Source organism: Pleuronectes platessa, chromosome 20 (genome assembly GCF_947347685.1).
Source record: "Pleuronectes platessa chromosome 20, fPlePla1.1, whole genome shotgun sequence".
Taxonomy (NCBI): domain Eukaryota; kingdom Metazoa; phylum Chordata; class Actinopteri; order Pleuronectiformes; family Pleuronectidae; genus Pleuronectes; species Pleuronectes platessa.
In genome coordinates, this window is record NC_070645.1 from 13,415,524 (window position 1) to 13,431,836 (window position 16,313).

A 16,313-nucleotide genomic window follows, 5' to 3' on the forward strand; every position below is an offset into this window, starting at 1 on the left:
TTCAGAACTCATTTTTCAACCTCTCCATCCATTATGCCGCAGAAAATCATGTCTGACTGAAGATGCATTAAAATCAATAGGCGTTTGATTGCCCAAGCTCCGGGCATCTCATAATATTTCCACGCTGCTCTCTTTGTCTGTTTTCAAAGGTGCGCTAACACATGGCTCCTCCTTGTGCGAGTAGGAATTCATTCCACGCTCCGGGGACTCAATTCTCCACGGCCCGTGTCTTTAGAAGTCCTATTCAGGCAGGCCAACACATGTCAGTGCTGGAACAGGCCCTGAAAGAGAAGCGAGGCGGCTGAAGATGTGTTAGCTTTCAGTACAATGTTGTTGACTTGTCTATTATTTGCCTTCAGCTGCAGGCCTTGCTTGAATTTCTTTCTTTCTCATTGTGCTCCTGCACAACACTATCACCCGCGCAGCTCAGGGAGAGAGATATGCACACTTCACTTTGTTGAACTGTGAACCGAGCGCTTGTTTGGCATGGGTGGGTGCTCCACAGCAGATCTGTGATAATTCAATTTGAGTGATTTCTCTGTAAATAAGGGGATGTTGAATAATCAGGTGCCGAGCAGGTGGAGGTCATTCCAGCAAACAGGTTCAGCTTGAATACGATGTTCTTCCTCCAGAAGAACATCCAAGTAATTTTCCTACATGTTTACATCAAACCTCAGCTATATAGTTGACTGAGCTCATTGTGCAGCAGTAAACAGTGTCCACGCTGTAACTCACCCCTGCTTATCTTTTATCTACGAGCGTGATAATCAGATAAACTGCAATCTGTAAGATGGTCACCATAAAATGATTTGCAAGGGCAGCTTGTGTTCGTGTGGGTGTGTGTGTGTGTGTGTGTGTGTGTGTGTTTGCTTGTACACATGTTTACTCCCTCTCATTACCATCTGTAATGGGGCCATAAATACTTTAGTAGAGCAAAGACGCATGTTTAGAATGAGAAACATGCACATTTAAACCCTATTTTACACACAAACGCACACACACACACACACACACACAGAGACAGACGTATTGTCTAGATGCAAGCAATATTGTATATAAACTTTGACAAAAATCATTAGTTTATTAGGAATTGTTAATGTTTGGCAAATTATGTTTTAAAATGTACATTAACTTCTGAATTTTGACCTCAGTGGTGTTGATGTATGACCCTATGACCCTGTCCTTCTTCCAGGTCTACCCAAGATGCTGGTGATCAGGAACTACTTTGGCGTGCCGTGCCCCGCCTCTGGTCAACCACTCAGCATCCAGATGGGTGACATCATTGAATTAATCTGCGCCGACCTTCACAGCCCCTGGTGGCAGGTCAGTCATCACAAACACTCTCTCTCTCTTCAATGCACGTTTTACATGAGGAACAAATGGATCTAGTGTGTTTGAACATCTGACCTCTACCACAGTGAGAAAATCTAACGGCTCATTTATGCTGCATTTACGTACGAGAGCAAGAGATGCATCCGTTTACAATGCTATAACAGTCACTGCCTTCACATTTCAAAAAGTCCCTTATGTGGATTGTTCCATTGTCCTCAGTATGAACTTCCTCAGGAAGCAGAAATAATTGTATCTACTATATGTGTGTTAGTTCTAAATAAAAGCTGCATTTGAAAATAAATTTCTCAGTAACCCGTATACACCCACAGACAGCTCAGCACTTCTTATAAGGAAGTGAGACTCCCACGCTATAGAGAGGTTTGCTTGTTTTAGAAAAAGCTAATATAATGTGAGAAAATACATGCTCCAAAGAGAAATATGATGCGCATCTGTGTGGAGGTCACTTCCTGTGTGTGTGAAAGAACATGAAAGTCATCTCAATAATTAGAATGTGATATAACCCGAGGCCTGAAAAGGCGTCACTACTGCTAACATGCACGTCTGCTGTATTTTGTGTGGACATGTAATAAGGGGACCAACAAATCTCACATTTCTTAATACAAAAGAGATAAAAATGGAAGAAAACAAAATTCAATTAACTCAGTGTCAAAGCTTAACTGGAGGCAGCTACCGCTCCGCAGTCGGCAAACATTCAATATCCATCTCTTTTGTAGCCAGCAGAGCGTAATCATTTCTGCTCTGGGCGGGCGTGAAAAATAGAATCGATCACTGTAATTTCATTTCATTCAACAGCAGCCATCTGTTCACTCTGTCAGTGTTACCGGCTATAATCATTATCACGCTCTTAGCGAGGATGCGGAGGAGAGCGCGACTTTTCCAGCGGCTCTGATTACGAGTCCTGAGGAGGCAGGGATGAGATGCAGGTTACTGCAAAACCAGCGAAACAGGCTCAGGACCAAGTCACGGCACTTTGTAAAAACACACCCCTCAACCCATAGTTCACTACTTCCTGTGATATAAAACTTGTTCCCTGTGTGACTCATGCAAGGGGTCTCAAATGCTAATGAAAAGCTAAAATCCCCGACACACGCTGAAAGAAAACACTGGACATATCTACTGGTGGATTGGTTCCGCTGGATGGTGGTGCGCTGCAAACTGGAATTATGTACTGGTATTAGTAGAGTATAGGCAGGTTGGCAAGACGGCATTCATGCATCCACTTACTGAATTATTGATTGTTTTTTACTGCATGTAGGATGAGTTTATGTGTTGAATGTGGGTGAATTACACATACAGTCTATTTAAATGCATAACAGCTCCCTCATTAGAACCCATTCATTGACAGAAAGTCAATAGTGTGGACTGAAATGTTTTTGGACACTGTTAAGGCTGATTTGGAGATTCCAGCTTTGGAACCCACGACTGAATTACTGTCCCATAGAAATCAAACATTTTGCCAGTTCATTGAACTATACCAGCATCATCAAACTGTCAGTGCCTGAGCCTCCTCCAGTAATCACACTGAGAAACCTCTGTTTATCTGGACTGAGTCTCTCCAGTGTTGATAAATCACGGCACCAAGCTTCACCATGGGACGAATCAGGAGCTCATGGTCTTTCTCTCTTGCTGCCAGCCTTTATTTCAACGACCGTTAACCAGGGCCGTACACGCTGCACCGCTCTGCATTCAGTGCGAGCTAATTGTTCCTGAATTATAGAGACGGAGTCGGCCAGATGTAGGTAACACAATTATCTCTCTGTGTTTTCAGGGCAAAATCCTGTCGACGAAAGAGGTTGGCTACTTTCCAAGCGACGCTGTGAAGCCTTGTCCATGTGTAAGCACCGTTTCCTTCTTGTCCTTCCTCCAGTGAGCAGCTACTACTGGGCCGCGTGTATTTACTTGCAATATAGTGACGTGATAATGATTGGGAAATTCTGAGCCGGGCTGTGCCAATTAGCCTGGCACGAGAAGAGAGACAGCCAAAAGGGTTTGTTTTTTGTTTTCGAGAACAAGGAACTTGGCGGTTTCTATGAGATAAATGTGGTTTATATATTTGCTTTGTCAATAAGAGGCAAAGAACAAAAGCATATCTTATACAGAGCAGACAATACTTGAGATGGTGTGTGTCTCTTTTAAATATATGAAATATTCTCCCTGCCACTAGTTGTCATGTTCCATTTGATGAAATGAAAACAGCTGCTCCACAAACACGAGCCCACCAATAGACAACAACCTGTAATCACCACGTCTACAATGTCGTAAAGATAAGAGGAGCGCTAAGCTTAGTTTTATTGTTTGGTGTAAAAGTGCAAAACAGTGTTTGGCACTGAGAGCTGGCGCCAAGTACACGATGTTACTGCAGTGACGAGTCATGTTGTTGTCAGATGAGTGATCATGTCCTGGAAAAAAACAATATCACATGATCCCGTTTACTGTTTTCTCCAGGTCCCGAAGCCCGTGGACTACTCCTCTCAACCCTGGTACGTTCACCGACAAGCCTTCTTACCCTGAATGTGTGCGAGTGAGAAGGTGAAAGTTAATGGCGGTAATAAAAAGCTCATTAAACACATGTGTCAGATCACCCAGCTCAATACTGCAGATCAGAGTTTTAAGTTGTGAGGCTCGACTCGAACCTGGAAGTAGGGATCTAGCAAAGAGGTTTCACGAGACAAATGTGATCGGCAGTGCAGAGAGAAACCGTGACTTCAGTTTCCAGGTTTGTTTTCCTTCTCCTTTCCCTCCTCAACGCTCCTCTTGTCTGCTGGCTCGTAGGTTTGCTGGGCCCATGGAGAGGCTGCAGGCAGAGACAGAGCTCATCAACAGGGTCAACAGCACCTACCTGGTCCGCCATCGCAGCAAAGAGTTCACGGAGTACGCCATCAGCATCAAGTGAGTCTGCTCTTTCCAGCAACACTTTCGCTGCAGATCCTGACTCGGCCACAGAAAAGTTCACAACAAACTTAAATCAGCTAAAGTGTTTCAGACAGTGGCTGAAAAGAGGGCCTGCAGCAAATAACAGTATATGGAATAAATATGAACCTGAATATGAGTGTAATATGTCATCTTTAGCTTATGTGTTCATAATACAGGTGCTCTTTTAGCAGACTCTATAAATAATGGGCTTCCCTAAATTCACTAAATATGTCAACGCCCGATAATCAAGAGTCTGAACATTCTAAATTGTCTGTGTAGAAACAAAACATGTCTGGACAATTTGATAAAATATTTTTAGGAAGACTAACAGGTTAAGGTTTTAATGTCTGTGAAAGTAATATAGTGCTAACCACAAAAATAAACAATCGATACTACTATAGAATAATGCACGTCTTCAGGTTCAGCTATTGACCTTCATCACATTTTATTCTTCCTCTTTCTCTCTGGTTCCTTCAAACAAACCACAGTATTGACCAGATATTACTCCCAGATATATGACTGATATATTATTGACTGAGCCAGCTATTGTTCCTTTTCAAACCTTTCCTCTGAGGCTGTGGTTAACCCCAGTGATGTGTGAGACACTGACCAAACCAAGATGCCTCTCATGGAGCAGGGCCTCAGTGGAGACCCATGTAACCGTATCCATCATGGTCGGACCTCAGAAGCAAACAGGCATTTGAATCTTTAGAATGAGGAACTAACAAATTGTGTATTTTCACCATAACTTCTCTCTGTACTCAGGATGAATGGCAAAGGTGCAAGTGCAGGCAGGGAAAGGAAACCAGATTAGTCTCTGAGCTGAAACACTTCCCCTCCATAAGGAGAAAGTGGACTTCACTGACCGATACAAACACTCTTTTAAACTTCATTTAATTCTTTTGGCGCCCTTTTTTCCCCCCTCACAGAAAGGAAGGCTGCCTTTATAGTTTTAAAAACTCCCCCATGAAAGGGAGAAGCTGAGTAGAGAGGAAGCCTTTGTAGCTCTTGGAACAACATTCAAAAAGTATTTCTCACAAAGAGAAATGTCCTCTCACACTTCGCCTGTTCAGCAGAGCAGGCCGAGGACCTTTGAGGATTGTGTTCAAAAAGCCAAGCGACCACAGTTCTGTGCAAAGTGGAGGCAGCTTCCTGTGTAGCTCTGGCCACACGCAGGAGAGAGTCTGAAAAGCAAAACACTCTATAAAACCTGAAATCTTCAAACTAGTTTACTCTCAATACTGTCACATCACCAGTGAGACCAGTACATGTAAAACTGTAAGAGTTTAGCATTTAAGAAAATATGTGCATTTGCTGTCTTGCCAAGAGATACCGTTAGCTTAGCATAACATAAAGACTGGAAACAGGAGCTCGTTCAAAGGTCTTTTAATCTCTGCTTTGACTGACATCTGATCCGATTCAGAAACACTTTTAAATGAAAAGTAGAATGGCAGTCAGACAGCACATACTGTACCTCCACTAAGGCCCAGCATAACCTCGTTGCTGAAGGAACTCAGCTTGTTATTTTAACAATGCTGGAGTAACTATGAATGGAGATTGTAGTGAAACATCAGAGGTTCTATTGGGAAACAAATGTGTCATCTGTGAAGATCCACCTATCCAAGACTTTAATGATACATAAACATGTCTTCATTGTGTTCATAGAAAACGTAATAATAACAGTTCACATGTCCTACAAAATGCTGTAGTATATACATATATGTAGTCAAGGTCTGCTCTTACTAAACAAGACCTGAACCAGGACCAGAACCGAGGTCCAAAGATATTCAATACAACTGGGTGGGTTAGAGCCTGGAGAGAGAGAAGTGACATACCTGCTCTTTATGAATGCATCTTCTTATTAATTGATTGTGTGTTATGCTGCCCCCTGTTTGTCAGTTCAGGTCAGGTCAGCTGCAAATAGGATCAGTGTCTAATTATCCTCAGGTCACAATGAAGTGATGAAAGCAACTATCAGAATCACTTGATAATTACGTTAAAACATAAGAGACTCAGTCACAAAATAACAGACCAGGAACCAGCTGACTGGTGCAGTCGGCACAGCCAATCAAACAATTACTGATAAGCAGCGAATGGCGGATTAGATCTCTGCACATCTGCACACCTCTACGACAGCCTTTCCTCCTCTAGTCCCATCAGCCTCCCTGCTAATGCAAACACAAGTATGGGAGCTCAGTTGGTTGGGGGTGGGGTGGGGTGGGGTGGGGGGGTTTATACACTCTGGCACATTTTCTGCTGACAACCCATCATTCACGTGTCACAAACCTCGGGGACTCCATGCATTACCCCGACCGCCGCGCTCTCCACAGGAGCCAGGGGCCGGGCCAACCGATCGATGGCGGTGATCAGAGGAGGAAATTACACTCATAACTTATTCAATGGTTTCGCAGGTACAACAACGACGTGAAGCACATAAAGATCCTGACCAAGGAGTGCTGCTTCTACATCGCCGAGAACAAGAAGTTCAGGAGCATATTAGTGAGTTTATTTCAGTTTTTTTTCCAAACTTCCACCACTGCAGTTCATAAATTAATCATTGGGTTCATTTAATGAAGTGTCAAAACCTGAATTTTATTTTAGCTGTGTGCACAAAAATAGCCATGATTAGAGATGTGTTTATACTGGCCTGAGGGCTCGAGCATTACAGATAAGTCCACTGCACTTTATGCCAGGACTGTATTTTCTTTATCTCAGATTGGCTTGAAAACATGTTTTTCGAGGATAATATTTGATGACCAATGTGTGTCAATACAGGATCTTTATAACATGGTAGTTTGAAATGTATTTTTCAGGGTCAGAAAACCTTTTCAAAAGCTCTGTCAATATTATAAATGAACTTAAACCTATAGTAAGCTTTTTATAAAATCTTGTAATGCGCTGCATGATTGTTATTACATAGTAATACCTGCAGCAACAGGGGCTTTGGCATAATAAGTCATCTGTTTTGAAGAAAGAGCTGAAAAAACTATTCATAAATATGCATTTTCTGTTTTCAGGATAAACGTGACATCTGTTAAACACAAGTTAAAATATCTGTTTGTGTCCAGGAGCTGATTGAATACTACAAACACCACTCCCTGAGAGAAGGGTTCAGGAGTCTGGACACCACGCTGCAGTTTCCTTTCCTGGAAGCGGAGAACGCTGCGGTGCACTGCATCAACCGGTCGGGTGGCAACAGTGAGTAGACCTCAAGTGTTTTTAAAAAATAGAAACAATCCACCGCCCCAGACACCTTTTATCCAGGAGGGGTTCTAAATGTGATAATGCAACAGCCGGCAATGTAAGAGACATTAACAAAGGATTAAAAGCAGTTCTGAGCAAAATGTCTGTCCATGTCAGTGGGTTCCAATTTCTGTCATTTTGCCATGACAATCTTTATTTTTCTCATTTGTCTAAATGTGAGAGAAATTTGAATAATGCCCCAAACCCAGTAGCGTGACGTTATATAGAGAAAAGCTTCACGTTAGAGAAGCTTCAAACAACAAATATTTTGCATTCCTGCTTAAATAATTAAGTGGTTATTGGTATAGTCCTATTGATTGATTACCTATTGGTTATTTGCTCTACCCAGGACATCCCAGGCCTCAGACCCCTAAACGCATCAGCTGATCAATAACGCTCCTCTCAACCTCTAACCTGCTCTGTCCCTGTACTCTCTTCACTCCAGACGCTACCTCCTCTGTTTTCTTACCCGTCGTCCCTCCCGACTCTCTCTCTCTCTCCGCCGTGACACTCTAGGGAGCGTCTTCACAGCCATAAAGGAGCCGCCTCCATATCTGTTGTTAAGAACGGTTCAGGCTCCTCAGATATTAATTGTTTTAGACGCGCCTGTCAAGCGGAGGTTGGAGGAATCCACTAAGCGTGTTATTACATGTGATAACTCTCTGTGGACGCTGCTGACTGAGGATCTGATTGATCCGAGTTTCAGGGGAGCGACAGTATCTGGTGGAACCTTCAAAGACAATTTAAAATCTGACTTGAATATGGTACCTGGAGGATTGTACAGCAAGTATGTGTATTCGTTAATCTGACGTGATATTTAAATGGTGACGTTTATTGTAATCAAAATACATTTAGGATGAGGATTAAGATTCCAAGTGTTTTAATGGTCTGTTATTTAACATTTTATAATTGTCTCTAAATAACAACTTTATTGTTTTAATAATATGTGAGTGTAATTCATATTAAAATCAGTTGTCAGCTCATCTTTCTACCTTTTACACTTCCGAGAAACATATTCAGCGACAATGCAAGTTGTGGAGAACTTTGTTGTGGTGTTTTTTTTTTAACTTTGTGTAAGAGCGAGCGTTCACACCTGAAGGAGAGCAGCTGTTTCCACCAACACTGTCGGAGCGGCACAACTTTTTGCGAGTCTTTGTAGCTGCGGTGCACCGATGGTTCTTTATCTGTGCAGCTGCTGCTCCTTCTTCTCTCTCACCTGGTTCCTCTCAGCATTCAGCTGTTGGACATGATGTTCCCCGGGCCTGAACCGCCTCGTCCGGTGACGTGGCAGTGAACAGGTGTGGGATGTGTCACTTTGAAATGAGACTTTAAAGAGACCAAAGACGACGGAGCAACAGATCAAACTGCAGAATATTGTCAAACCGGGCAGTTTGTGATGAAAGCTTGGATCGGCTTTGTATTAAATCACTCCCCTCCTTTGTTGGAGTGGCTCTGCTGAAAATGTCACGTGGGAACGGGCTTAAAAAAAAACGAACATTTGATTGTCTACCACCTGCCAGAGTGAAGCAGAGAGTGCTGTTCGCCACACACGCTGAATGTTTCAAGTAACGCCAGGAGAAAAAAGAAGGTATTAAAGCCGGTGTGGGAGCCGAGCGAAGCGGCGCTGCCCATCAGTCGCTTAATGGAAAGTCTTTGAGTTACAACAATCAGTGGGAAAATGGGGTTTCATTTGAACCTTGTGTGCCACTGTGTGTAAGAGAAGGGAGACAAAAAAAAGAAGGTCCTGGCTTGCTGACAATCACATTCCTGGTGGGAGAGGAGCGAACAGATTGTACAGAGATGTGTGCTTGTTGTGCAGGAGGCCCGTTGTTCAAACTCTGCCTCACAACACGAGGCGACGCGGCTCCGGTCCAAATCTGTTTTGTTCCGGTGCGCTCCGCTGTCCTGTGGGCAGCCCCCCCCCCCCCCCCCCCCCTCCCGCTGTGCAGACTGGGTTTTCCCTCGTTCTCTTTTTCGAAAAGACTGTTTTGTTTTGATTTCCGTGCTCCTCGAGCGCTGCTGGAAGACTGCTAATTAATGTTGAGGCTTTTGTTGTGTGTTCTGCAGAAGGTGAAAGTTGTTTAGATGCATCGTGTTTAACCGATGCAACAGCTACAATAACCCCAAATACAAACGACTATGTGTACACGGAACAGCCTTACCTAAAAACATGTGTCATTTAACAATGGGTGTGTACGTGTGTGCGTACTCCTCCTGTATTACCAGCTCACATTGTGTATTCTTGTGCGGTTCACAAATCAGATTTAGCAAAAAATGAAGCATGTAAAATGCAGCTGGTGTTTTGGTGGCTGTTTGAAGTGGAGGGCGATCCCTCTTCATATTGCTCATACCTAGACACCATTAGGGGTTGCTGAGCTGTCTCTCAGTGCGCTGATTAGAATTCATTTTAAGAACCGCTGGAGCCCCGCTCCCCCGTGCAGCATATCAATAACCCCGGCCTGTTAACTTGCCAGCAGCATTGTTGGGAGCGGCTACATTTTTCACAAAGTTCGGGGCATTTATCTGCCTTTGTGGGGATTAGATTTTCTATTCCCGCTGGCTGAAATATAGGCTCCTGTGCGGGGGGGGGGGGGGGGGGGGGGGGGGGGGGTTCAGGAACTTGTGAATGGGCTACCGGACTGAGAATGTGTTAAAACTCACATGTTAAGTGCTTTTTGTTGGCTATAATAAACTGCACTTTATTAATAATTACTTAGTTTTTAACCCCACACATTACTTCCTTTGCTTAAGGTAATTTTCCACTCCGTTTGTGTGTTTATTAGTTGTTTTGTTTGTTGGGCGATAAAACACAAAATAACTGAAAGGATTTTCATGCAGTACCAGTCGGGAGAGAATTTTGGTCTGGATCCAGGACTTGTTTTGCACTCTCTTTAACATCGAGAGATTTCCCTTTAATAATTCATGGATCTTAATGAAATACAAATAAGACATTTTGATGGGACTGATATTATTAGTGTCTGCAGTTTGATGCAGATCCAAATAAAAATTTGGAAGATGAATACAAATTGGGATGGAGTGAATTTAAATGAGATTTCATAAGGGGACTGTTGATCCTTGGCAGAGGAATGGGCTCTCTGAGTGCCAGTCTACTTAGGATATTCTCAATGGCGAATACAGATAGGAAATGTTTATAAAAGCATGAAGGGTCATTTTTGTAGTTGATTGATTGACTCTGTTTTGCATATTTAGTAGACTTTTCTCCATCGTCCAGATAGACACTGTCCAGTCGAACATTTTAATTCCTACACCATCTTTCCATTTACACCGTTTGCCTTAGTTGAACTTTTCTGGCACCTATTACGCCGTCTACTCATATCGAATACTGTAAAGTCTGTTTGTGCTCCAGCATCAGCCTCGTCCCACGACTGAACTCGTGCCATATTGGACACTGGACATTCCAAAATAACGTAATGGAGTCTAATTTATCCATTAAGGCCGAGGTTCTGATACTGTCAGGGTTAGAGGTTCCGCTCACGGGAGCAAGGCACCAACTCTGCTGACTCCTACACATTGCTGGGATCGATGCTTGTAGCTTTTGCCTGTAGAAATACTGGAAGGTGGATATAAATACTAATTCAGTCGTTGACCTGATGTAGGGTATTTCTCGAGCTGTCTGTGTAACCCTAAAGGCTCGGCTACTGTTTCAAGTAGAGAAATCTGCCGCGTTGACACCGTGACTGTCAGTCGTGGCTGCATCACAGCAGGATGAGTGTGTTTGTGAATATGCGAACGGACGTTTATTCCCTCTGCAGTAATTGTGAGCACACTGCATGTTCCCACCAATTAAATACACAAGTGAAGATGTCGCCCCCCGTTAATGACGGAGGCATCCTGTTGGCAAATTGGAAACAATGTGTGTCGTCGCTGAATGTTTCAGCTGAATCAGAGCGCTGGTGTGGATTTGTTCAGCAGCAATCCACGTGATCTTTTCTTTAAAGTTTTAGATATGTAAATTAGACACATGTTGTGATATATAACCCACTCCATGCCTGCAAGGGAAATATTATGCCTCTACACCAGCCATTGGCATTTTGTTCTGGGGTTTTCCATCTGTCCCATTGTGAACAGGATATCTCAAGAATGACTCGAGAGAAATAGGACAAATGTGGTACATATGTTCACTTGGACTCAAGGGTAAACGGATTAGATAATGGTGGTCGAAGGTCAAAGGTCAGGGGCACTCTGGCCTTTTTAAATCATGTTTTTGGTCTTAAGAATGCAGCTTCTCAGGAACACCTTGGGGATTTGTTTGAGGCTGGAACAAATGTTCACTTGGTCTAAAAGAAGAACTGATTTGATTTTGGTTGTAGAAGGTCAAAGGTCACGGTGATGTGATTATCTTGTGAATGAGACAACTTCATCAAAATAATTTTGGGCCTTTTGAACAGGTAAAATAATCAAAGTGTTGCTTAGACTCTCAGATTGCCTCAAACAATTTGTGTTGGTCAAAGGTCAAGATCACACAGGCCTCTTGAACATGATTTCTCAAGGCCGCCTTTCTTTCTTTCCTTTTAGTTTTGGACCAGTCATTTGGATTAGCTGATCAGATTTGACTCAAATGTCATAAACGTGGGAAAAAAAATGAAAAAAATGATGTATTCAAACAACTCTGGTTGGAGGAGGCATACAACCTCAGTCCTCAGTATAACAGCTTGAAGACCAAGAGATAATACAAGTTAGACTCTAAGAACCACTTAAGGTTGAATTTCCAGTATTGACAAACAGTTTTAAACCAGACATCTGATCCCTAATGAGTTAATTATGTTGATTTCAAATCACAGTGTCAACATCGGGCTGATCGGTGTAAATACAAAATAATTAAGCGCTGAACATCAGTGGAGGAGCTGCTACTGGATCTCCTCCTGCGCCTGCTGCCACTTATTCTTTATCAAACTGCGACTCTGTTCTTTTTTCCCTCTGAAAAAAACTAAATGCTACGGACCGGGATTTTCTTTAAACCTGTTTATTTTGTCTCTCTTGATTCTCTCTCCTGCCACCCACCACCATCCCCGGCCTCCCCCCACTCTCGCACCCCTCCGCCCCCCTGCCTGGCCCGCCCTGCCCCGCCATAGCCCCATTGCTCTGCGGCCTCACTTTTGTAACTCCTGCCGGCTACAGCTTTGTGCCTCCTTCCTCTGCTCCCTTCTGGTCAGGTACAGGTATCGCTTCTCTCTCTCTCTCTCTGCCTGCTCGCTGTCACTGTATTTCTTTCCCTCCTCGCTCTCATGTGGAAGGCTGCTTAGCATGCTGGCTGCAGCTCAGTGCTCTCACATCACCGCCTGAATCTCTGCCTCCACATCTGCCATCGAGCTTCCCATTACACCCTCTCACCTCTTGCCTATAGTGACATACTGTACATGTCGTCAGGTGTGGAGAGTAGGGACTGTTTATTTTATTCATGCATGTACTGTATGTGAGTTTGTGCATGTGTGTGGATGTTTTTTTTCATGTCGGTGCCAGTGTGTTAAAGACGTTTTCAGAGACATTTGTGAGTTTGGTGTGTGTCCTCTTGTGTGTGTGTGTGTGTCTGTCTGTTGCAGTAAACATGGACGTACACATAGAGCTCCTCTATAGTAGATATTCTGTCCCCACGGGCAGGTTCTAGAGGTCTGACATTTTATTTCCTCCCATGAGCTTACCTGCAGGAAGAAGACTGTCAGCAGTGCAATTTCATGCTTTCATGCAATTTAGAATGAGAGCAAGCTAACATCAGTTTGGTCAGTTCGCTCAGTTACGTTTGCTGCAGAACTGTTAAAATAAATACATATATATATCAGTTAGTGCAATACTTCTTAAATATGTATATGACGTGCATATCAACTCATTCACTTAATTACTGACTCCTATATGAGAATTTACAGAATGGGAATGACAGCAGACCAGTCTTAATGAATCTTGATGTCTTAATTAAACCTTGTATCTAAATGTAAACTCATTATGTATCGGCAAGATTCCATCTCCATATCTGTGTGTATGTCCCAAAGTGCTGCTGCTCAAATCTTTATTGTCTTTTAAACACAACATTGACCTTAACCTTTCTCTTTGTTCACCCTCTCTCTCTCTCTCTCCCCTCTCCAGTGTTCACCCCCAAGGTGATCGGCGTGGCGATCGCTCGCTACGACTTCAGCTCACGTGACACCCGGGAGCTGTCGCTGCAGGAGGGCGACGTGGTGAAGATCTACACCAAGTCAGGAGCCAACGGCTGGTGGCGAGGCGAGGTCAACAGCAGGGTGAGTGACGGCCCGAGGACGCACACACGACCTCCAACTCCTCCACTTTAAAAAAAGCCTTTAATAAGAATATACGTGGTCTTATGCTTCGTTTATGTTTATATAGTCGTGATCTACTTTTGGCTGAAAGTAGCAGGACGGGACGATTTCCGATTTAGTCATTTCTTTTTTTTTGTTCTGTCAGGTACTTGTTTTTTCACATATCCCCACTTGGAAGAGTTCTCTTGCCGCTGCGACTTAAATGCCAACATTTTCCAATCCCATACCGAGAGCGCTCTGTAATCAGGCATACAGCTCTGAGATGATCCTGGTTCTGAATGCAGGGAGGTATTCTCACTCCCACTCAGAGCCTGTGTGTGTGTGTGTGTGTGTGTGTGTGAGTGTGTGTGTGTGTGTTGCAGCCCTCAGTAATGCGTCTGAGTGTGTTTTGTGAACAGCTGCGGTAAATGAAGAGGCTTTTCTCTTTTACTGAGGCTGATGTGTGTGTTGATGCGGCTCTGGAGGAAACTAAACGCTGTGTGTAGAGGCGGTGGAGTGCTGTTTGTGTCTCCTTAGCGCCTTCGACCAGGAAAAAACAACTGGCACGACTGGCTTTAAAAACTTTCGGCTCAGTCTGTGTTTTCGATTGGGTAATACCGCCGTCTCAATGGCATGAAATAGCCGGCTCTCGTCGAGTGTCTGTCACTATAAGTGGTCAAACTAAAGGACATTGGTTAGGATCTTTAAATAATGTGATTAAATACGTTATTAGAAAATCTGTGAAAAGATATTTGCCTCCAATATTTATTTAAACAGCCCCTTTGTGTTGAAATGTTCAAGCTAAGTTTCAAAGTTAAATAGAAACGACTGCCAAACATGTTGACCTCATTCATGTCTTACTCTGTTTGACCACAGTTAAAGGAAAGTTTCACATTTCAGAAAGAAGCTGATGCCAGCAGCTGGTTAGCTTAGCTTAGCATTTAGACTGACGTTGTGCTTTATTCAATCCTTACTTCTGTCTCAGGTCCAGTTTTCCTTTGAGCCCGGGCGCCTTATTAAGTCTTTTATTATTGCTAAGTTGAGGTGTAAATAGGACAGGACAATATTTTTAAAAAAAATTGCATCCCCAATAAGGGTTGTAGTTTTTTTTAAGTTTTCTTTGAGCAGAGACAGACAAACACTTCATAAACAGCTAAATATGTTATATAGTTTTATATCTATATATGTTGAACCTTTATTATATGGCTAGTGGTGATAATTGTCTTGATAATCATTGATATTGTTTTATTATTTATTATATATTAGCCTCACATGGTTTATATTCTTTAATTATAGTTAAATCCGTGGAATTATTTATTACGTCCCAAGTAAAGCATGACAACATAAAATATGTGGTTTTATTTTTTGTTTCTTTAGGAGAGGCATTCTGGTACATGTAGGAAATCTCTCACTAGAAAAAAGTAAAGGGAATCTGAGGGAAAATTGGAAATGGGTTCACTATAAATTATAACTGATGCTCAGTGAAAGCCTGTAAAATGACTCATCCCCACCCCTCTCTCTCTCTCTCTCTCTCTCTCTCTCTCTCTCTCTCTCTCTCTCTCTCTCTCTCTCTTCAGGTGGGCTGGTTTCCATCCACATACGTAGAGGAGAGTGAGGAGTGAAATGTCTGCCGTGGGAGTAAAAGTACGATAGAAGAAGAAGAAGAAGAATGTCGGCAGTGGAGTGAGTGCACTGAGCACATAACAGTGACAGACAGAGTGAGCGTCTCCAACGCTGCTCGCTCCCGGTGTCACGGCTTTACTCTCCTCCAGCCCTGCCGCCCGCAACCATCCCAGAGGCCTCCGGGAGAGAGAAAGAGAGAGAGAGAGAGAGAGAAGGGCTGCAGCTCGCCACGGGCGCGCATGGGCCCGATCGCCTCTGGTCGACTCGGCGAGGCTAAGTGACTCCATCAACTAGCAGCTTGCCTGTCAGCGGGACACAAGCCCTCGCCAGACACCCCCCCCCCCCCCCCCCCCATCCCTCCCCGTCTTCATCCGTCCATCCAGAATTCCCCCTTCACCCTCTTCGTCTCCAGCCACAGCCCCCAGCTCCCGCCTGCTTCTGCTCACCTAGTCGGTCGTAGCAAAGACTGTGAAAAGTCACCGTGAAATGCAACTCATCCCCCCCCCCCCCCCCCCCTACCCCCATGTGGAAATAGACTGACCAGAGTTGCACTGACTGACACTATACATTTTTTCCTTTCTCTCTCAGATGGATCTCAGTCAGTTCTGACTTTGCCTGTGTGTTTATCCAATTAATGCAGGTGGTTATTGATGGTTTGATGACCCAGATTCCACACCACCCACTCCTCCACATCATCACCACACACACACAGACACACACACACACACACACTTACAGGAGATTTCACAGAGGGATGGAGTCGGATAGCGTGGCTGCACACTGCCAGTAATTGATCGCTGTTGTTCCTATTTTCCTCCTCCCACCTCCTCTGTTCTTTATCTGCAGCCCGGCCTCTCATGTTCTCGGTTGTCTTGGCCGTTAGCGATCGGCCGCTCTTATCGGTGGCAGCTC

The 16,313-nt window shown here is 43.7% G+C and overlaps 1 protein-coding gene across 1 annotated transcript in view; it reads left to right on the forward strand.

Moving 5' to 3' along the window:
* The window catches only part of LOC128425500 (guanine nucleotide exchange factor VAV3), a 90,438-nt gene extending 74,709 nt beyond the window's left edge, over window positions 1-15,729 (forward strand). Inside the window, exons 20-27 of the mRNA XM_053412112.1 lie at window positions 1,193-1,323; window positions 3,122-3,187; window positions 3,799-3,833; window positions 4,126-4,242; window positions 6,678-6,765; window positions 7,335-7,464; window positions 13,609-13,760; window positions 15,356-15,729. Coding sequence (XP_053268087.1) covers window positions 1,193-1,323; window positions 3,122-3,187; window positions 3,799-3,833; window positions 4,126-4,242; window positions 6,678-6,765; window positions 7,335-7,464; window positions 13,609-13,760; window positions 15,356-15,400 — 764 coding nt within the window. The 3' untranslated portion in view covers window positions 15,401-15,729. The remainder of the gene's footprint in view (window positions 1-1,192; window positions 1,324-3,121; window positions 3,188-3,798; window positions 3,834-4,125; window positions 4,243-6,677; window positions 6,766-7,334; window positions 7,465-13,608; window positions 13,761-15,355) is intronic.
* The last annotated feature ends 584 nt before the right edge of the window (window positions 15,730-16,313 follow it).